Source organism: Scyliorhinus canicula, chromosome 1, assembly GCF_902713615.1.
Source record: "Scyliorhinus canicula chromosome 1, sScyCan1.1, whole genome shotgun sequence".
NCBI classification, from domain to species: domain Eukaryota; kingdom Metazoa; phylum Chordata; class Chondrichthyes; order Carcharhiniformes; family Scyliorhinidae; genus Scyliorhinus; species Scyliorhinus canicula.
Window position 1 is genome coordinate 132,848,254 of NC_052146.1, and position 23,248 is coordinate 132,871,501.

The 23,248-nt window shown below is 45.7% G+C and overlaps 1 protein-coding gene across 3 annotated transcripts in view; it reads left to right on the top strand.

Moving 5' to 3' along the window:
- Positions 1 to 23,248, top strand: part of LOC119967510 (protein argonaute-3) — a 189,473-nt gene that overhangs the window by 141,133 nt on the left and 25,092 nt on the right. For all 3 annotated transcript variants that reach the window (XM_038800175.1, XM_038800182.1, XM_038800189.1), the window contains 7 exons: positions 2,639 to 2,761; positions 4,142 to 4,171; positions 6,549 to 6,682; positions 6,834 to 7,018; positions 13,495 to 13,654; positions 16,005 to 16,095; positions 20,961 to 21,155. In XM_038800175.1, the coding sequence (XP_038656103.1) occupies positions 2,639 to 2,761; positions 4,142 to 4,171; positions 6,549 to 6,682; positions 6,834 to 7,018; positions 13,495 to 13,654; positions 16,005 to 16,095; positions 20,961 to 21,155 (918 nt within the window). The remainder of the gene's footprint in view (positions 1 to 2,638; positions 2,762 to 4,141; positions 4,172 to 6,548; positions 6,683 to 6,833; positions 7,019 to 13,494; positions 13,655 to 16,004; positions 16,096 to 20,960; positions 21,156 to 23,248) is intronic.

The following is a 23,248-nucleotide window of genomic DNA, read 5'->3' on the forward strand; positions in this document are numbered from 1 at the left end:
TAGTACATGGGAGGTTTGGGTTGGGGCAGAAATATACTTTGTGGGTGTGGCTGCTGAACAAGAACCCCCATGGCTAGAGTTCACACTAATACAAGCTCTGGATACTTCAATCTGAGCATGGGTACAAGATAGGCAGCACGGTAGCATAGTGGTTAGCACCAGGATTCTAGATCCTAGATTCGATTCCCGGCTTAGGTCACTGTCTGTGTGGAGTCTGCACGTTCTCCCCCTGTCTGCATGGGTTTCCTCTGGGTGCTCCAGTTTCCTCCCACAAGTCCCGGAAGACGTGCTGTTCAGTCATTTGGACATTCTGAATTTCCCCTCTATGCATCTGAACAGGCGCCGGAATGTTGGGACTCGGGGCTTTTCACAGTAACTTCATTGCTCTGTTAATGTAAGCCTACTGGTGACAATAAAGGTTATATTAAAAAAAAAGATAGGGTGCTGCTCCTTTTTGCTCTGGCGATAGCATTGAGAATGTCTGGGGGATTGATCGGAAGGCTGGGGGTGGATCTGTCAGAGATCCAGTCTCCACTGTCGCTCCTTCTCGGGCTATAAGTTGAACCTGGGGAAAAATGAGTATTTTCTGTTTAAGCCCCCAGGGAGGGGAGCCAATCTGGGGGTATTACCCATCTGCTGGGCCGAAGGTAGCTTCCACTATCTGGTTATGCAAATTATATTTGATTGGCATATGCTTCATAAATTAGATTTTAGGTTTGTTAAACAAGATGAGACTTGGTTTGCAGAGATTAAGCAGCCTCCTGTTATCCCTGGCAGGCAGAGTTCAATTCATCAAGATGAAGATTTTCTACCGAGGTTTCTATTCATGTTCCAATGGAATCCTTTTTTCTCTCTAAATCGTTCTTTGCTAGGGTGAACAAGTTAATGAATTCCTTTTATATGGGCGCGTAGATCGCCCAAGGGCTGACAGTTGGGGGGCTTGGCATTACCCAATTTCTTCATGTATTACTGGGCAGCCAACATGGAGGTGTTGGGGTGGTACACAGCATCGGACACCATGGCCGTGATACTCCGAAAATGGGGCCCGAAAATGAGGAATTCTCCAATTTTTCGGGGGCTAGCTTGACGCTAGAGTGGTTGGCACTGCTCCAGCCAGCGCCAAAGGGCCAGCGTGAGTTTGCGCATGCGCGGAATGGCCGGCGTAATCTCGCCCATGGGGACCAGCCGGCGTATTTCTACGCATGGGCAGGGGTTCCCTTCTCTCTCGTCTCTCTCTCTCTCTCTCTCTCTCTCTTTTCCCCCCCCCCCCCCCGGACTGCCCCCGCACATTTACCTGCCAGGTCCCTCTGTGCGTGAGGTGAGTAATTCATGCCGGCAGGATTGGCCAAAACTTTACAGCCACTCGGCCCATTGGGGCCTGGAGAATGAGAATAGGGCAGCCGGCGGCGGGGTGGCATTCGCGCCTCGGGGAGATGAAGGCAATTTTGTGTAAAGGGTAGAGCCTCCGGGCCCTAGTAATGCACCATTCCTGATGAAATATACCTATTTGGTGCTGATCATTGGTTATTATTGGTGCGTGTAAATTTGGGAGAAAATGTAAAAATGGAGGAGAATAAAAATATATTTTTTAAAAAGTGGTAACCATTGATTTGCACTATGTTTTGGATTCACCTTTTAAGGCATGGGAAGGGAAGGGGCTAGAGTACTTTACAGACCTGTTCATAGCTGGATCGTCAGCTGGGAGGAGTTCTCGGTGAAATTACAACTATCCGAAACACAATTCTGATACTTTCAATTGCACGACATAGTTTGCAGGGATTGCCCAGCATTCCCCTCAGTACCACAGCCCTCCCTTGGAAGAAATCTTACAGTTGACGAAGACTGGGGGAGGGATCTTGGATATCAATGAATGAACCATCTCGTTGGAATTTATGTCGCTTGATCGGGTGAAGGCGAAATGGAAAGAGTTGGGACCTATCTTAGATAAGTGTGTGGAATGAGGCCCCTTGTAGGATAAATTCCGCCTCATGGGCCTCATCCAACTTGTGTTTCATGGAGCCCATAGAATAGAACCCCTACAGCGTTAAAGGAGGCCATTCGGCCCATCGAGCCTGTACCACCCCTCTCAAAGAGCACTCTACCTAGACCCACTGCCCTGCCCTATCTCCATAACCCCACCTAACGTTTGGACTCTAAGGAGCAATTTTATTATGGCTAATCCATCTAACATCTTTGGACTCTTCATAGTTATGTTGTAGTTTATATTGTGTTTGTTAACTATGAAATCTTTACCAAAATATCTCCCTTCTGTCCAGTCTTGGGCTCCATGCCATGACACCTTATGGTGATTTTAGCCTTCAATTGAATTTTCCCATCTGTGTCTCTGTCCCATTAATCTCCCGCATCTATAGCCATATGATTGACTATCTCGCTTTCAGTCTTATTATTAAGCATAATCTCAAAACATCTAGTTTTACCCTTTGGGGGAAAAAAGGTCTGAATCATGACCAAGAACTTTTATACTCAGTGGTTTAGCAATGATCAATAAGCTTTAAGGATGTCTTTCATGATATTTCTCGAACTGGTTAACAATTGGCTATAGAACACAACTTGTTCAATACTCTTTTGCCTGGTCTTCGAGCATATTTTAATTTAAGTATTTCATTATTTTTCTTAGGTAAAAAGTGCAAACTACGACGATGACCCTTTTGTCCAGGAGTTTCAGTTTAAAGTGAGAGATGAGATGGCTCATGTGACCGGGAGAGTGCTTCCAGCTCCCATGCTGCAGTATGGAGGGAGAGTAAGCCATAACTATGCTTATAAATTCTATTACAAAGAACTTACAACTGTGCTGGTCCAAAGCCACTGGATAAAACATTTCTAAAATTCAGAATGCTATTGTTTTATACTGTACTATTAACAGTATCTGATTGGCACCAAATACTGTAATGCTATAAACTGAACCTTCTCGTGAATTTGATTTCCATGCGTGCATGTTTTGATACTTTTCTCATGGACCAAAATTCCTCATGTTTGTTTGCTCATCAATTCTCTGATAACCATGCTTTCCAGTTCCATGGCCCTGAATTGTTTCGACACAGGATAGTGATGTACTCTACTTCTTGAAATTATGACTTCACAATCAATTGTGCAATCTTGTAAATTATCACATTTGTAAAATAGGCCCATCACTTTATTTTGTGGAAGGGAATCTTATGCCAAAATTTGTTTAAGACATCTGTTGAGGTTATTAAAAAAAGTCACTGGATGTATTTTAAAAGGGATTTTATAATATGAAGTTCAAAATATTTTCTTCTGTTTCTTTCAATTGTAATTTCATATTTTGCATTTATTTACTCTTCCCTTTCAGTCACCACAGAACATAGCCCCTGACAAGATGGCAGTTCCACCGTTTTTAACACTTGTGGTTGTGTGTCATTGTTAAAATCAGAAATTTTCTTCCTGTGAGGATTTCTAGGCACAAACCCATGTCCCATCACTCTGGATCAACCAGTTGGCTCTTCAATGTGCCACCCAATTATTTCAATTATGTCAGTTGATATAAATACTGATTCTTCCAATCTGATTAAATTAAGAAACAACAAAATTTACTAAATTTATAATGGGGACATAGTTCCTACCTTAATTGTGCCGGGACCACTTTAGAGTTCATGTGTATTTAAATAACTCGTGACTTCTTGGGGTGATTTTCTTTTTGCATTTTGTACTTCGTGATGTACTGGATCCAATTTTCTACACGGAAGCCCACAAATGGAATTGTATAAAATACCTTTCTGCAAAATGCATCAGGAATGTGCCAATAATTAAATTGTATTGAACTGCCTTCTGCGGTTTATTTTGATCCATGAAGAGCCATTATTGAATTGTTTTTTTAAATCTAGTTGAGCAAGGATGTACTTTTTCTAGCAGACAGTTTTTACCTTTTAAGACTGCAATTGAAAGAAGGTAAAATTGCATTTTAATATTATTTGCACTGGAGTTAAATTTTCTGCCTTGTGTATGTACATTTCTTACATTCATATTGTCCAGTAATGTGTGTCTGCGTTGTAGAAAGTGTACAGTGTTCAGAGGGTTGATGATATGTGTGCTGAATCTGTTTATTTAAACAAATTGTGATTATAGTCCTGTACACGCTGAGATGCAATATCTTATTTTACAGGTGGAACCAAGTCATTTCCGATTACAAACTGTAAGTAACTAAGGGTGGCTAAATGAGCAGCGTGATGTAGTCTTAAGATAAGTTACATAGGTAGCGTGGTGGTGCAGTGGTTAGCACTTCTGCCTCACGGCACCGAGGTCCCAGGTTCGATCCCGGCTCTGGGTCAATGTCCGTGTGGAGTTTGCTCATTCTCCCCGTGTTTGCATGGGTTTTACCCCCACAACCCAAAGATGTGCAGGGTAGGTGGATTGGCCATTTTAAATTGCCCCTTAATTGGAAAAAAATGAATTGGGTACTCTATATTTTTTTTTTTATAAATTTAGATTAGCCAATTATTTTTTCCAATTAAGGGGCAATTTAGCGTGGCCAATCCACCTACTCAGCACATTTTTGGGTTGTGGGGCGAAACCCACGCAGACACGGGTGGAACGTGCAAACTCCACACTGACAGTGACCCAGAGCCGGGATCGAACCTGGGACCTCAGCGCCGTGAGACAGTTGTGCTAACCACTAGGCCACCGCGCTGCCCCATATTTATTTTTTTAAATGATAAGTTGCGGAGAAATATACAATGCTTCTCGCTATACGCCGACGACCTGTTCCTGTATATTTCCGACCTGTTAGGGGGGATGGGAGAGATTATGGTTATTTTGGGGAATTTGGTCGGTTTTCGGGGTACAAACTGAATATGGGGAAAAGCGAGATGTTTGCGATCCAGGCAAAGGGGCAGGAGAGGGGATTGGGAGAGCTGTCGTTCAGAGTGGTGGGAGGGAGCTTTCATTATTTGGGAATCCAGGTAGCACGGGACTGGGGCTGTTCATAAACTAAATTTGACCCGCCTAGTAGAACAGGTGAAGGACGACTTTCGGAGGTGGGACATGCTCCTACTGTCACTGACGGGGAGAGTACAGACCATGAAAATGACGGTCCTCCCGAGGTTTCTGTTTGTTTTTCAGTGCCTCCCCATCTTTATCCCAAGGGCTTTTTAAAAAAACGAGTAAACAAGGTGATTTTGTGTTTTGTGTGGGCGGGTAAAACCCCGCGAGTGAAGAAAGTGTTGCTGAAGCGTGGCCGAGGGGTGGGTGGGTTGGCTGCCAAACTTTAGCAACTATTACTGGACGGCAAATATAGCCATGATTAGGAAATGTGGGGGGGGACGGGAGCAGGGATTGAGAGGATGGGGGATCTATTTATAGATGGGAGCTTCCCCTGTTTGAAAGATTTAGAGGAGAAATTTGAACTGCCAGCAGGAAATGGATTCAGATATCTGCAGGTACGGGATTTTTTGCGAAGGCAGGTTTCGATCTGGGAGTCCAGGGGGTGAAAGAGGCTGACGTCTTGGCCGTTGCCTCCTTGGTAGCCCGGAGACGGATATTGTTAGCGTGGAGGGGTTCAAGGCCCCCGAATTCAGAGATCTGGCCTAGTGACATGGCTTGGCTTCTCAGACTTGAGAAAATAAAGTTTGCCCTAAGAGGGTCAATATGCTAGGGTTCATCTGGAAGTGGCAGCCATTTGTCGACTTCTTTGGAGAAAATTAACTGTCAGCAGAGGTGGGGGGGGTTTTAGATTATTGTTTAGAGGAGGTGGGATTTGTGAGGGAGGGAGGCGGTCTTCGCACTATGGTTATATTTGTATTTCTACTGTTTACTGTTATTATAAAATTATAAATGCCTTAATGTTTTTTTTAAATATGCAATGCTGTTTACCCGTGTCAGATCTTGCATATTTGTTTTTTCAACTCGTTTTCTGGTAAAAGCCTGAACTACATGGACCAAGATACACTCGTGAGAAACATAATAAAAGCACACTTAATGGAAATACATTAATACACAAGTAAAATACTGCAGATCCTAGATATCTGAAATTAAAAAGAAAATGCGAGAAATACTCATGTCAGATAACATCTGTGATAGTATTGGCATCATGCTGGAGATGGAAGAATAGGTGGGAGATGATCCATTGAATGTGGAGGCTATATGAGTGGTTTCTGAAGCATGAGCAAACAGAAATAAATCATTTTGCCAAGTTCACACCCTTGCTCTGATTGCAAACTGCTGCCTTATCTGTATTTCAGTTGAAAAAGTATTTTTAAGATGCAAATCTCATCAGTAGTTTGATACTGATCTCACCACTTCTGCGCACACGTTTTAAATCAGCAGCCCAAGCACATGTAATGTAATATTGTAATATATGTAGCCGTCTGTAATAATATTTTTAAAGCTACATTGATGAACAGATCCGAATTAATCAGCAAAACCTTTTCTATATATTGTTTTTGTTTGTGAAAGTTGCATAAATATTTTTTGCTCTTTTTATAATCTGAGCATTTTTGAATTGCAAAACATTTTCAATTTTGAAAAAAGTGTCATTTGACATGATCTTTTATTTTATTTCTTCCCCTTTGCAGAATCGAACAGTTGCTACTCCAAGTCATGGTGTTTGGGATATGCGAGGGAAACAGTTCCATACCGGGGTTGAAATCAAAATGTGGGCGATAGCATGTTTTGCAGCACAGAGACAATGTAGAGAAGAAGTACTTAAGTAAGATGAAGCTTCCTGTGACTTTAAATGTTTAGTTCCAGCTAGATACTTCCAAACAAAGTAATTGTTTTTAAAAGCCTTATAATTTATAGAATTCCAGTCTTAATTGCATTTAAATCGAATTGACATTAATTTACAACTGCCTTCTTAGGAGTTTTACTGACCAGCTGCGGAAAATATCTAAAGATGCGGGGATGCCTATCCAGGGGCAGCCATGTTTCTGTAAATATGCACAGGGAGCTGACAGTGTGGAGCCGATGTTTAGGCATCTGAAGAACACCTATTCAGGACTCCAGCTTGTCATTGTCATTCTACCTGGGAAAACACCTGTCTATGGTAATAAAATATTCTTGAAATTTGTAGGTGCGCTTAGCTGTTTTAATGTGAAGGTTTTGATCCTTTACTGGCATACAGTTCCACAGCCAATAATTCCCCTGTAGCACCACCTCCAAGTGTCATTGTGTGTAAGCCTTCGCTGTAAGTGAGAGCAGGCATTTTGATCATTACTGTAGAGCACATTTTTATCCTAACTCAAGATTCACTTGCACTTCCAGCAGCGATGAGTGATCAGGCATTGCAAAGGTGATTAATATTAGCACCCTCTGTCCCATGAATTCTACAACCAATTGTAGCACATCTATCAGTGCCTTGGTCAGCAGAATTTATTGCCCTCCAAGGCAAATTTGGTGTTGGGAGAAGTCATTTAATCGGGTACATGGGTGCCAAATGGAGATCTCACCACCATCCCGCTCTGCCTGGATTAAGTCTTGCACAGGCTACTAAATCGCCTTCCTGCCCCGCTGCCAATTGAGGCACTTGAGTGAGCAATTAAACTTATCCTGCTGCAGTTGCTACAAAGGGAGCCTAAAAAGCAACCCTGTCAGTGTTTCTTACAGGCTCCCACTGTGCTGCTAGCAACAAGTGCCTGAGAGGCAATTAGTTAGGCAGGCCTTGTACAGAGGAGGCTACACAAGTTCTCACCGGTTCTCTAGCTAGCAGACGAGATGTCCATTGCCTGCATTAAATACCGCCTAGCATGTGTAATATTGACAGAAATTCTTTTTTTTTTTATAAATGTTTTTTTATTCAGTTTTCATGTTTTATATTGAACAAATTACAAATTGTTAGAGAGAGAAAAAAAAACATGCAAAAATTAACATATATATTTACAGGTGAGCATCTTCGTAGTAATAACTGTGGCCTCCCCCTCTTTGCCGGCATACATATTTTACATTCCCCAACATGTTTATTGGCATTTATTTAGTTTGGTTTTGGGCCTTAGCTAGCCATCAAACCCCCGTAACGAGCCCGTAGCCCCCCCCCCCCCCCCCCCCCCCCCCCCCCCGCCGGCTACCTTCCCCCGACTATTCTTCCTCTTGTACGTTGGCCACAAACAGGTCCCGGAACAATTGCATGAATGGCTCCCACGTTCTGTGGAAGCCGTCGTCCGACCCTCGGATGGCGAATTTGATTTTCTCCATATGGAGAGAATCCGAGAGGTCGGACAGCCAGTCTGCAGCTCTGGCCGGTGCTGCTGACCGCCAGCCAAACAGGATTCTACGGCGGGCGATCAGGGAGGCAAAGGCAAGGGCATCCGCCCTCCTCCCCAGGAATAGATCTGGCTGGTCTGAAACCCCGAAGACCGCCACTATCGGGCATGGCTCCACCCTCACCCCCACCACTTTGGACATAGCCTCGAAGAAGGCTGTCCAGTACTCCACAAGTCTGGGGCAAGACCAGAACATGTGGGCGTGGTTGGCCGGGCCTCTTTGGCACCGCTCACATCTGTCCTCCACCTCCGGGAAGAACCTACTCATACGGTTTCTCGTTAAGTGGGCTCTATGTACCACTTTTAGTTGCGTCAGGCTGAGCCTTGCGCACGTGGAGATGGAGTTGACCCTATGCAGTGCTTCGCTCCAGAGTCCCCACCCTATCTCCATCCCCAGGTCGTCCTCCCATTTCCTTCTTGTTGCGTCCAGTACGGTGTCGTCCCTATCTACCAGTCGGCCATACATGTCACTACAGTTCCCTTTCTCTAGGATACTTGCGTCCAGTAGGTCTTCCAGTAGTGTCTGTCGTGGCGGTTGTGAGTACGTCCTTGTCTCCTTTCGTAGGAAGTTTTTGAGTTGCAGGTACCGTAGCTCGTTCCCCCCAGCTAGCTGAAATTTCTCTGTCAGTTCGTCCAGTGTTGCGATCCTGTCGTCCGTGTATAGGTCCCTGACTGTCAGTGTCCCCCCGTCCTGTCTCCACCTTTTGAAGGTGGCGTCAGTCAGTGCTGGTTTGAACCTATGGTTGTTGCAGATGGGAGCCTTGTCCGACATTTTGTTCAGGCCAAATTGCTGCCGCAGTTGGTTCCAGGATTGGAGGGTGGCTGTCACCACTGGGCTGCTGGAGTGTTTTTTGGGTGGGGATGGGAGTGCTGCCGTGGCGAGGGCCCGGAGGGAGGTCCCCATGCAGGAGGCGTCCTCCGCACGCACCCACTCGGCTTCTGGCTCCTGGATCCATCCCCTTACTCGCTCGGCTGTTGCCGCCCAGTGGTAGAATTGTAGATTCGGGAGGGCTAGCCCCCCCCTGGATTTTGTTTTCTGTAGGACCTTCTTTGGGATCCTAGCATTTTTACCCCCCCCCCCCATACGAACGCCATGATAAGTTTGTCCAGCGCTATGAAGAAGGCCTTGGGGATGTAGATCGGAATGGATCTAAACAGGAAGAGGAACCTGGGCAATACGTTCATTTTGATCGTCTGGACTCTTCCTGCGAGGGAGAGTGGGAGTGTGTTCCATCTTTGCAGGTCCTTTTTTACTTCCTCCGCCGGGCTGGTGAGGTTCCATTTGTGGATCCCTTTCCAGTCATGGGCTATTTGGATCCCCAGGTAGCGGAATTTATGTTGGGCTTGTTTGAACGGCAGCCCCTTTAGTGCTGCCCCCCCCCCCCTTGCTGGTGTACTGGGAAGATCTCGCTTTTGCTCATGTTGAGTTTGTAGCCCGAGAAGGCTCCAAACTCTTTCAGGAGCGCGATGATTCCGTCCATGCTGCTTTGTGGGTCCGAGATGTAGAGGAGCAGATCGTCTGCATAGAGTGAGACTCTGTGCTCTCTGCCTCCCCTTCGGATCCCCCTCCAATTTTTTGCTGCCCTGAGCGCAATTGCTAGCGGTTCGATTGCTAGTGCGAACAGCAGTGGGGACAGTGGGCATCCTTGTCTGGTGCCCCTGTGCAGCTGGAAGTATTGGGAGTTGGTATTGTTGGTCCGTACACTCGCCATGGGGGCGTTGTATAGGAGTTTTACCCACGCGGTGAACCCTGTTCCAAGCCCGAACCGCTCCAGTACCTCTGAGGTATTTCCATTCAACTCTGTCGAAGGCCTTTTCTGCGTCCAGGGAGACGATCACCTCTTGTGTTCTCTCCCCGGAGGGGGTCATTATCATGTTCAGCAGGCGCCTGATGTTCGAGGTGAGCTGTCTACCTTTGACGAAGCCCGTCTGGTCCTCTGTGACCACCTCAGGTACACAGTCTTCTAGCCTTTTGGCTAGGATTTTGGCCAGTATTTTGGCGTCTGCGTTCAGCAGAGATATGGGTCTGTATGACCCACATTCCGTTGGGTCTTTGTCTTTCTTAGGTATCAGCGAGATTGAGGCCTGTGCTAACGTGGGTGGCAGTGTGCCCCTAGCTAGCGAGTCTGTGAACATCTCCCGCAGGTGCGGGGCCAGCGCTGTCGCAAATTTTTTGTAGAAGTCCGCCGGGAATCCGTCCGGTCCCGGCGCCTTCCCCGTCTGCATGGAGCTGATACTGTCCATGATCTCTCCCAGTGCTAGTGGTGCTTCCAGGTCCCGTTTCCTTCCCTCTCCCACGACTGGTATGACCAGTCCATCAAGGAACCGGTTCATCCCAGCCTTCCCCGTTGGGGGCTCTGAGGTGTACAGCTCTTGGTAGAAGGCCTTGAAGGTTTTGTTAATCCTCTCTGGTTCTGTTTCCAACATGCCTCTGGTACCCCTGATTTGCCCAATTTCTCTGGTGGCTGCCTGCTTTCTCAGCTGGTGTGCCAACAGGCGGCTGGCTTTGTCTCCGTGTTCGTACAGGGTCCCGCGTGCCTGGCGGAGTTGGTGCACTGCTTTCCTGGTGGAGAGCAGGTCAAAGTTCCTTTGTAGTTTTCTCTCCGCCAGGAGACAGAAATTCTTAAAGGAGAAGGTTGTAAATAAACTATTTCTTGCCTAACACAGGTAACATTTCATGGGCGGGATTCTGTGATCCTGAGGCTAAGTGTTGACGCTGTCAGAAACGGCGTCGCTTTTCTCGATGGCGTCAACACGGCCTCAGGATCAGCAATTGGCCAGCATGGCACTAGAGCGGTTCATGCCGCTCCAGCTGCTGATCCCGGCATCAAATGGGCGCTGCGGGATCCACGCATGCGCAGTGGCTTCCTTCAATGCGCCGGCCCCGATGCAACATGGCGCAGGACTACAGGGGCTGGCACAGAAGAAAGGAGGCCGCCAGCCAGAGGCCAGCCCGCCAATCAGTGGGCCAGGCCAGACCGGGGTTCAGACCTCACCACCCCCACAGGCCGACCCTTCCACGCCGAGTTCCTGCCGGCTGAGAGCATGTGTGGACGGCGCCAGCGGGACTCGGCTTTTTTACGGCGGCCACTTGGCCCATACCGGGCCGAGAATCGGCGGGCTAGCCGTGGAGAGCGGCCCCCAATCGCACTGCGCCAGTGGCGCCGATTCTCCGCTCTGCGGAGAATTGCACGTCGGGGTGGCATGGTGTGATTCATGCTGGTTGCGGGGATTCTCCGGTTCGGCCCCAAGCTGAGAGAACCCCACCCCATATGTCTGTATTCCTCAGCTGTTTTAATGATGTTGATAGAAGAGAGAGGTTGTGAGTGTCTCCAAACTGCATTTTGAAGTCTTGAGTAATTTAAAGACAGTGAAAGTAAAAACATGGGATTCTCCGGTCTTGTCCATGGCAGGACCCATTGTGAACGAGATTGGAAAATTTGGCATTCCAGCCAAACTCCATTTACTATAGCAGCACTGGAAAATCCCAGCTGCGAACAAGGACGGCAGAATTCAGCCACTGGCTGGCTACCAGAAACCACAAAATAAGGGTATACGCTGTCAGAAATAGTACTTTTTGATAGCTTTCAGAAGTTTTTTAGACGGACATGGGGAAAGTATTGCAACAGAGTGGCCGGGACTCTGTTCTGGAGTTTCAGTGCTCCTGCCAGTGGAGAATCGGGACTGGTCTCTGCTGGTGCTAGGAACGGTGCCCAGGTGGAAGTCACAGTCCTTCCGTATTTAAACACCTTTTCTGGTATTAAATTTAATACTATTTAATAGTATAGGGAAAAGGCTATTTAATTCCTAGCATTAGGCGCACATTAACTATTTTTAAGAGTCTGTTTTATAAAATGTTGTTTACAGTGCAGAATTCATTAACCTGCCTTGCTGTGAGGCACTTTTTTGCTATTTATATACTTAAGATAAATATATTTAGGGCTCCTAGCACAGTTTTAGTGTAAATCTAGCATTAGGTGCTCATCTAACAGGATGCGTCAATTCCTGTAATCAACATCCACTTGAAGGTGTAGAAGAAATGAAAGATTGAAGGCTATGTTCACTCATTGGAGCTAATAAAATGTGAATGACGTCTGATCGGCCTTGTTTTGTGTATTTGTCTTCGATTTTTATCGCAGCCTTGTTTAGATTGCTGCTGGTAACGAGTTGTGTGTGTGCGCCTGTAGCCACTGTTAATTGTGTATAATAAGGCTAAGTGTCTGTAGGTGGGACCAGTCACTGGATAATTACTTGTGCATTCTAGAATTCATCAACCCCAGGAATGTTATTGTTTTTGGTACAAAGGGGCTTTAAGGGCTTGTTAATTAGTTTTATTTAAATCATTTCATAATTTGAAGAGTATGAAGAGACCGTATGGGGCACATCATCGATAACTGGGATGTAATTTTAATTTGATGGGTTTCCTTTTGAAATTGTTCAGTTAGAATAACTCAGAAGTGTCCTTTGGAGAGGTTAATCATTTGTTTACCTGTCTTCAAAATAGTATCAAGATGCATTTATTGACACTAGGATTGGGTTGCAAAATTAAGATTGTAATGTTCCACTGTTCACTTTGTGAATAAGTCCAAAATGGAGTAAAGAATGACCTCTGGTCTCCACCAACACCACCTCACTGTCAGACGTTTAACAAGCATGAAACTTGTTCAGAGTGAAACTGAACACAGGCAATGGTGCTCCATCATATTGGAAGAATGCAACAGCACAAGTGAAACAGCATACATTCGATAGCACTATTTGCCTGGACCAGTGTTAGTATTGTATTGGTCTTGCATTACAGCAGTAGCATTTATTGTAGTTGGTGTTTTCTTCCAATGTTTACTCAGTTGTCTTAAATTTTCAATTTTAATCTCTAATTATTTTAAATGTTCATATTGGAAACACTCTGCCTCTAAACAAATTAAGACTGGATGTTTTTCATATACTGTCTAAAATTTTATAGAAATGGCACCAGACACTCTACTGTTCACATAAATTAATTATGACGTTATTTTAGCCAGGAGCACTAGTGGTCAGTGATGTGGAGCACTCTGGGCCATGAAATGCTTGGAGTGAATCTCCCACCTATCTTATCTCGTACTATAATTCTTAATCCTGCAGAAAATCAGTTGACTGGAGATTCAAGTAATTTTGTGGGTAGCCTGGAACAGATAGTCTGAATGTCTTGGGGAATGGCAATTGACTTACTTGAAAGAGGAACAGATGGAGAAAAAGAAAACTTCTAATGCATTCATCTTTCTTTTAGCCGAGGTGAAACGTGTGGGAGATACTCTTCTGGGGATGGCTACTCAGTGTGTTCAAGTGAAGAATGTTGTCAAAACGTCTCCACAGACGTTATCGAACCTATGCCTGAAGATCAATGTGAAACTAGGCGGAATCAACAACATTCTGGTACCACATCAACGGTTAGTGCATTTCTTTGTTCCTTTGCTTAACGTCAGTCTTGCATTAATGATCAACAACTTATATAGCATCTTTAAAGTAATGAAACAACCCAAGTGCTTCACAAGAACATTATAAAATAAAATATGACACCAAGTTATCCAAGATATTAAGTCAGATGACCTTTGATCAAAGATGTAGGTTTTAAGGAGTTTCTTAAAGGAGGAAAGGTAGGTGGCGAGGCATACAAAAGGTGTTCCATAGCTTATGTTCTAGGCACTTGAAGGCGTAGCTACTAATGGAGCAATTAAAATCTGGGACACAAAAAGCTAAAATTAGAGGAGCATGGGTGTCTCTGAGAGTTATGGAATTGGAGGAGATAAGAGATAGGGATGGGTGAGGCCAGGCAGGGATTTGAAAACCAGGTGAGAATTTTTAAATCAAGGCATTATTTGACTGAGCCAATGTAGGTCAGAGTGCATAGTTTGCTCTGAGTTAAAACACAGCCTGCGGAGTTTTGGATGACCTCATGTTTATGATTAGTATCAAAGAGAACTGTAAATTTAACCTTGATTTGCATCTACCTAGTCAAATTTTTTTTTGCCTTTTGTGAAGTTTGCCGTTTTGTCAGTAATATAGGTGAGAGCTTTGGCTTTATGAGAGATGATTACTAGGTTTAAAGTGTAAGTTAATATTTCTCATCTTGGTACATCTCCAAATGAGCCATGCAGCCTGGTAGGTTATCTTGGAACAATGGCTGTGTTTCTCCACAGAGCAACTTGAGGCAGTGGGTACAGTCAGAAGTTCAATTGGGCTCTCTTTTAACTTGGTGAATAAATACATGCAGCACAGAGACCAGGAAGAATTCAAGTTTTATCTCTGGCCCTACAGACTATGCTGATCTCCAAACAGGAGGTCATTGGCCTGAGTGTCCCCACCTAGGACCAGGAAAAATCACCTGAAGTACCTCCATCCGATCACTACTCAGTGATTCCTGCTGAAAACAGGTGAAGACGGGTTTCGGCTTAGTTGTGATATATTTACAAATTTCTAGCATTAAAGGTCTTGGGTCCATGCATGAAACATTGTTACAAGGCTGAGATGGTAACAGTCACTTCATGCCTGTGAAACTGAAACTCAGCAGAGATATGGGGAGAAAATTGGGCAAGATATAACGGTTATATTTGTAAATAAATTACAATTTAAGAGGTTTAAGTGGGAAATTTGAATGAGTCATGCTGGATATAATTCAGGACAAAAGAACTCCAGGAATTAACTTGAATTGAGAAAAATAATAGAGGGTGCTGATGAAATCTGTATCGCAGAAATGAAAGTTCTAACTCACGAATCACACAAATAAAATGGGTGGTTACATAAGCAGATTAGTGGCAGTCTGCATAGTTTACAGTGTAATTCACATTCTCTTTGTACCTAATGGCATTAAATTCAGCACTTTTTTTTAATTGAGTGCTTTTTAGCTCAGCCAACTATATTTCTATTGACACCCTTCCAGCAAACCAAATGTTGGAAGGGAAAAGGGGTGTGTGGAAAAGGGAAGAGATGGAGATGCAGCACCTGAAGATGTATGAAAGAATACATTTTGACAGGAAGGGAAGAAGATTGATGCTGCGAGTGATGGCTTCTTGCTAGTGTTTTTTGCTGTAGGTAGTTAAGAGTTTGTGTTAGATACTTGCATTGTTTTATACATAGATGGTTTTCATCAAAATTATAATAATTTTTTTTTTCAAATCTTTATTGACGCAAGTAGGCTTATATTAACGCTGCAATGAAGTTACTGTGAAAAGTCCCTAGTTGCCACATTCTGGCGCCTGTTCGGGTACACAGAGGGAGAATTCAAAATGTCCAATTCACCTAACAAGCACGTCTTTCAGGACTTGTGGGAGGAAACCGGAACACCCGGAGGAAACCCACGCAGAGAACATGCAGACTCCGCAAAGACTGTGACCCAAGCCAGGAATCGAACCTGGGACCCTGGCGCTGTGCAGTACCACAGTGCTAACCACTGTGCTACTGTGCTGACTCCAGTCACACTGGCATGAAACTGTAGCCTGCAGAAGTAAATGTTTATTAGGAGTTGAATTTCAGTAGGCAATACATTACATCTACCACGTATTCCATTTTACTACAGAATGTAATTTACTATATTAAGGTGGGTGTTGGAACTCGAATAATACAGTTGACCACAACGTTTAAGTAGTTTGCAATTACTCAAATTTATATTCTGACCAGACTGTGCAAATGATATACAAGTTAATTTTGCAAAAACAAAATGCAGCTACAATTGTGTTCAACCTGTTCCTATTTTGAACAGACCACTTAAGAACGGTCTATTTCTTCATTTTATGTCTGTAGACCATCCGTGTTCCAGCAGCCTGTCATATTCCTGGGAGCTGATGTCACACACCCACCAGCTGGAGATGGCAAGAAACCCTCCATTGCTGCTGTAAGTGTTCATAGATGCATATTTTGACAATTCTCTCTGGGGAGGGGGGGAAGGGAAGGGGAGAGGTGCGGTGTACACAAGTACTGATTTGTGTACTGAGTATTTGTGGACGAAGGATCATGCTGCTTCCTTTTTCATATAGTACTTGAGTTTTTCAGGCATATTTTGGAATTTACTGGTTATGGGGCATGTTACCATCAAGATAGCCCACCTTATGTTACATGCGGTTGATTGTGGGGAGCATGGGAGTTGGAATAAATAGAAGGATGTGTCAGTTCCAGACGTGGTGTACTCCATTTACACTACATAATTAGCCCCCTCAATTTGTTTGCCCAGGATTGAGAGTAATTTTCAAGTTGGCAAGCAAACAACTAGTGGAGCCCCACAGAGATCAGTGCTGGGCCTAAACTATTGACAATCTGCATCCATGACTTGGATGACTGAACTGAATATGCAGTTGCTGAATGTGCTGATGGTACCATGATAGGTAGAGTAAGTTGTGAAGAGGGCAAAAGGAGTCTGCAAAGGGATATAAAGGAGTTAAGTGAGTAGACAGAAATTTGGCAGATGGAGTATAATGTAGGACACAATGAACTTATACACTTTGGCAGGAAGAACATAAAAACAGTTTACTAATTAAACAGAAAGATTGCAGAACTCTGGTACAGAGGGACCTGGGTGTCCTGCTACAACAAGTCCTCACTTAAAGTTGTGGTTACACTCGGGACACGCTGCTCTGAGTCATCAGTCGGAACTGTGTGTGTTTGATGGGGCTTCCCTCCCGACAGGGAATCAGGTGCTGGGTTCAACTCTTTTGTTACAACCAGCTCGTGCCGTCAAGCAGAAGGAGGACAAGACACGCACGGGAACCGCAAATCGCAGCTTTTTAAGTGGATTAACTTTTTTTTTTTTTTATAAATGTTTTTATTCAGTTTTCATATTTTATATTGAACAAATTACAAATTGTTAGGAGAAAGAAAAAAGAAAAAAAACAAACACGCAAAAATTAACATACATATTTACAGGTAAGCATCTTCGTAGTAGTAACTGCGCCCCCCCCCCCCCCTCAACATGTTTATTTAGTTTGGTTTTGGGCCTTAGCTAGCCATCGAACCCCCGTAACGAACCTGTAGCCCCCCCCCCTCCCGCTACCTTCCCCCGACTATTCTTCCTCTTGTACATTGGCCACAAATAGGTCCCGGAACAGCTGCATGAATGGCTCCCACGTTCTGTGGAAGCCGTCGTCCGACCCTCGGATGGCAAATTTGATTTTCTCCATTTGGAGAGATTCCGAGAGGTCGGACAGCCAGTCCGCAGCTCTGGGCGGTGCTGCTGACCGCCAGCCAAACAGGATTCTACGGCGGGCGATCAGGGAGGCAAAGGCAAGGGCGTCTGCCCTCCTCCCCAGGAATAGATCTGGCTGTTCTGAAACCCCGAAGACCGCCACTATCGGGCATGGCTCCACCCTCACTCCCACCACTTTGGACATTACCTCGAAGAAGGCTGTCCAGTACTCCACGAGTCTGGGGCAAGACCAGAACATGTGGGCGTGGTTGGCCGGGCCTCTTTGGCACCGTTCACATCTGTCTTCCACCTCCGGGAAGAACCTACTCATACGGGTTCTTGTTAAGTGGGCTCTATGTACCACTTTTAGTTGCGTCAGGCTGAGCCTTGCGCACGTGGAGGTGGAGTTGACCCTATGCAGTGCTTCGCTCCAGAGTCCCCACCCGATCTCCATCCCCAGGTCGTCCTCCCATTTCCTCCTTGTTGCGTCCAGTACGGTGTCGTCCCTATCTACCAGTCGGTCATACATGTCACTACAGTTCCCTTTCTCTAGGATACTTGCGTCCAGTAGGTCTTCCAGTAGTGTCTGTCGTGGCGGTTGTGGGTACGTCCTTGTCTCCTTTCGTAGGAAGTTTTTGAGCTGCAGGTACCGTAGCTCGTTCCCCCCAGCTAGCTGAAATTTCTCTGTCAGTTCGTCCAGTGTTGCGATCCTGTCGTCCGTGTATAGGTCCCTGACTGTCAGTGTCCCCCCGTCCTGCCTCCACCTTTTGAAGGTGGCGTCGGTCAGTGCTGGTTTGAACCTATGGTTGTTGCAGATGGGAGCCCTGTTCGACATTTTGGTCAGGCCAAGTTGCTGCCGCAGTTGGTTCCAGGATTGGAGGGTGGCTGTCACCACTGGGCTGCTGGAGTGTTTTTTGGCTGGGGATGGGAGTGCTGCCGTGGCGAGGGCCCGGAGGGAGGTTCCCATGCAGGAGGCCTCCTCCGCACGCACCCACTCAGCTTCTGGCTCCTGGATCCATCCCCTTACTCGCTCGGCTGTTGCTGCCCAGTGGTAGAATTGTAGATTCGGGAGGGCTAACCCTGCCCTGGTTTTTGTTTTTTGTAAGACCTTCTTTGGGATCCTAGCATTTTTACCCCCCCCATACGAACGCCATGATGAGTTTGTCCAGCGCTTTGAAAAAGGCCTTGGGGATGTAGATCGGAATGGATCTAAACAGGAAGAGGAACCTGGGCAGTACGTTCATTTTGATCGTCTGAACTCTCCCCGCGAGGGAGAGCGGGAGTGTGTTCCATCTTTGCAGGTCCTTTTTAACTTCCTCCGTCAGGCTGGTGAGGTTCCATTTGTGGATCCCTTTCCAGTCATGGGCTATTTGGATCCCCAGGTAGCGGAATTTATGTCGGGCTTGTTTGAACGGCAGCCCCTTTAGTGCTGCCCCTCCCCCCCCCCCCCCCCCCCCCCCCCCCCTTGCGGGTGTACTGGGAAGATCTCACTTTTGCTCATGTTGAGTTTGTAGCCCGAGAAGGCTCCAAACTCTTTCAGGAGCGCGATGATTCCGTCCATGCTGCTTTGTGGGTCCGAGATATAGAGGAGCAGATCATCCGCATAGAGTGAGACTCTGTGCTCTCTACCTCCCCTTCGGATCCCCCTCCAATTTTTTGCTGCCCTGAGCGCGATTGCTAGCGGTTCAATTGCTAGTGCGAACAGCAGCGGGGACAGTGGGCATCCTTGTCTGGTGCCCCTGTGCAGCTGGAAGTATTGGGAGTTGGTATTGTTGGTCTGTACACTCGCCATGGGAGCGTTGTACAGGAGCTTTACCCAGGCGGTGAACCCTGTTCCAAGCCCGAACCGCTCCAGTACCTCTATGAGGTATTTCCACTCGACTCTGTCGAAGGCCTTTTCTGCGTCCAGGGAGACGATCACCTCTTGTGTTCTCTCCCCGGAGGGGGTCATTATTACGTTCAGCAGGCGCCTGATGTTCGCGGTCAGCTGTCTACCTTTGACAAAGCCCGTCTGGTCCTCTGTGACCACCTCAGGTACACAGTCTTCTAGCCTTTTGGCTAGGATTTTGGCCAGTATTTTGGCGTCTGCATTCAGCAGAGATATGGGTCTGTATGACCCACATTCCGTTGGGTCTTTGTCTTTCTTAGGTATCAGCGAGATTGAGGCCTGTGCTAACGTGGGTGGCAACGTGCCCCTAGCTAGCGAGTCTGTGAACATCTCCTGCAGGTGCGGGGCCAGCGCTGCCGCAAATTTTTTGTAGAAGTCCGCCGGGAATCCGTCCGGTCCCGGCGCCTTCCCCGCCTGCATGGAGCTAATGCTCTCCATGATCTCTCCCAGTGCTAGTGGTGCTTCCAGATCCCGTTTTCTGCCCTCTCCCACAACTGGTATGTTCAGTCCGTCAAGAAACCGGTTCATCCCAGCCTTCCCCGTTGGGGGCTCTGAGGTGTACAGCTCTTGGTAGAAGGCCTTGAAGGTTTTGTTAATCCTCTCTGGTTCTGTTTCCAACGTGCCTCTGGTATCTCTGATTTGCGCAATTTCTCTGCTGGCTGCCTGCTTTCTCAGCTGGTGGGCCAACAGGCGGCTGGCTTTGTCTCCGTGTTCGTATAGGGCCCCGCGTGCCTGGCGGAGTTGGTGTACTGCTTTCCTGGTGGAGAGCAGGTCAAAGTTCCTTTGTAATTCTTTTCTCTCCGCCAGGAGTTCTACAGTCGGGGCCTCGGAGTATTTATGGTCTACCTCCAGTATGGAGTCGACCAGCTTCTGCCTAGCCACCCTTAAGTGGATTAACTTTTAAGCGAATCATGGGTTCGCACAGTAATAAATGTTCATGCCAGAGTTAGGTTCCTTAGGACATTTCTTGCCTGGAAAAAAAAATGATGTGTCGGTTGTATCATACTTGTGTGGCACAGTGCATTCCCAGTTCTAATAGCTTGCAAACTAAAATACATTAATTAATTTCACATACTGTACTTTATAATACAGTTTATAAGTTCAAATTAGATAATAGCACGTAAACAAGCCCAGAGAAGCAGAGATTCTGTGTCTCATCTACAGAACTCCTGAAAAGCTCAGTTGAACTTCTTTCTTGCTTTCCTCTTGCTCACTTTCTCGCTCTCTTTGATGAGAAATAGGAGTGGGCCACGGATCACTCCTTGAAGCACATTATCTGCAACAGTACAAGAGCATGGGGATAAGCCGTTGCAAGTGATTATCTGGCTACAATTAGATAAGAGCAGAATGGAATCGGTGAGCGGGGTGTCCCAGCCACAGGACAACAAGGGAGAGAAATGGAGAAGAATTATGTGGTCAACTGTATCAAAGACCACAGGAAAGGTCAAGAAGAACAAGGTGGAAAAGTTTAACGTCTATGCAGTCAATTTGTTCTTGGTGAAAAAAAAATCCCCTCTTTCCAACTTTCTAATTTTAGTGGCAAGGCAGCCTAACGTTCTGACTTAATACTAGTATCTCCATTCACGTATGTGCAAATCTGTCTATCAGAAGCCTTTCATTATTCGGTCTCCAAGCATTGTTCGTAAAACACCATAACTTGTTGATTTGGAATTGTCTGACTCCCATTTTCTAGGTTGTAGGCAGTATGGATGCCCACCCTAGTCGTTACTGCGCCACTGTACGTGTTCAGAGACCTCGACAGGAGATCATTCAAGACCTGGCTTCAATGGTTCGCGAACTTCTCATCCAGTTTTACAAATCAACTCGCTTTAAGCCCACACGGATTATATTTTACCGGGATGGTGTTTCTGAGGGGCAATTCCGTCAGGTCAGTGTAGTTTGTAAATAACTGTCTTGCTCAATATTATCCTGTGTTCAAAAGTAATTGAATGCAAATTTCAGACTAATTCAGGACAAATTGTGCTGATTTTCTGTCACTGTTTTGATAGTCCTGGGCTGCAGCCAGCACCAAAATTATGACGATACCTTGACATAGTTATACTGAAGACTTCATTTTGCCAGTTTGCTGCTGAAATTAAGAAATGCAATCCTTTTTCCATCTATGGGGCTGAACTTTTAACTCCCAAAAATTCTGGAAAAAGAACAGAACCTGCGACTTTCTGGTTTTAATGGAGGTGGGACAAGGGGCAGGCCTTACTTACAGGAAGCAGGTTGCTCATGTAAATATAATGATGCTGCTTGCCTTCGCTTTTAACAATCATTCTAAATTTAACAACTATAACTGGGTTTCCTTAGGCCTTGAGAAACTCAGCAGCTTAAAGGAGGTGAGAAGGGTTGAATCCATGAGGCAAATATGTTTGCAGCATGGACCAGGAGGAACAGAAGTTCTTCCTCCAGGTCAAAACAGGGTACTTAATAACTCCTGCTCCCTCAGCCTACCAATCCCACCCGTCCCCCACTGTTGGAATGGCCCAGGCAATGAGCCACCATGGGGCCCTCTCCTGATCCAAGGCACCTCCCAATCACCATGGGACGACCCTTTGCGCTGCAGCACAACGGTCTCTCACTTTGCTAATACATGTACTTTATTTAGAAGGTTCCCACCCAAGAATCTCCATTCTGTCAAGCAGGTCTGCCAGAATGTGACGACTAGGGACTTTTCACAGTGACTTCATTGCACTGTTTATATAAGCCTACCTGTGACAATAAAGATTATTGTTAGGTTGTCTATGGATGGAACCCCACAGGAAAATAAATTGAACGATCCTACAGTTCTTCCAAGCTTCCCAACCTCTCATTAGCGCCTGTCACCACACCTCTCACAGAACTTGTCTCCTCCAAACTAAAATCCAGCTCAATGATAGCAGCATCCTTGATCTTTATGGAGAGACGAGATCTAAGTATTGCTGTCAAAACTCTAAATTAATAGACGCATTGCCATGGAGAATGCACCAGGGAGCAAGATTGTGCTGAAAATTACACTGCCAATTTAAGATTATCAGTCGGGATCAGTGAATGTGGCTCGCAACATGTGCTGAAAGCTACATTTATTCACACAATGGCCCTGACCTTCACAAACAAAGAATTATCTCCAAATTGTCTTTTTCAGCTGAACAAAAGCTTGGACAGCTATAGTATAAAATTAGGCCACACTTGGAGTATAGTGTTCAATTCTGGTCGCCACACTACCAGAAGGATGTGGAGGCTTTAGAGAGGGTGAAGAAGAGATTTACCAAGATGTTGTCTGGTATGGAGGGCATTAGCTATGAGGAGAGGTTGAATAAATTCGGTTTGTTTTCACTGGAACGACGGAGGTTGAGGGGCGACCTGATAGAGGTCTACAAAATTATGAGGGGCATAGACAGAGTGGATAGTCACAGGCTTTTTCCCAGGGTAGAGGGGTCAATTACTAGGGGGCATAGGTTTCAGGTGCGAAGGTTTAGAGGAGATGTACAAGATAATTTTTTTTTTTACACGAGGTTAGTGGATGCCTGGAACTCGCTGCCGGAGGAGGTGGTGGAAGCAGGGACGATAGTGACATTTAAGGGGCAGCTTGACAAATAAATGAATAGGATGGGAATAGAGGGATACAGACCCAGGAAGTGTAGACTATTTTAGTTTAGACGGGCGGCATGGTCAGCGGAGGCTTGGAGGGCCGAAGGGCCTGTTCCTGTGCTGTACTTTTCTTTGTTCTTTGTTCAAAATGGTGGGGATCTGAAATAAAAACAGACGTGATGGAAAATTCAGCAGGTTTGCCAGCATCTGAATAGAGAAATAGTTAACATTTGAAGCCGATATGACACTACTTCGGACCAGCCATTCCCTGGTTGATTCCCCCGGCAATGTCTTGATCCGTTTGAGTCGACCTGCCTAGCTTAAATTCAAACAAAAGCTTGGCAGTTAACTGTTCCTTGATGCATTCTCCATGGCAACGCCTCTACCAATCTGAGTCCACTTGCC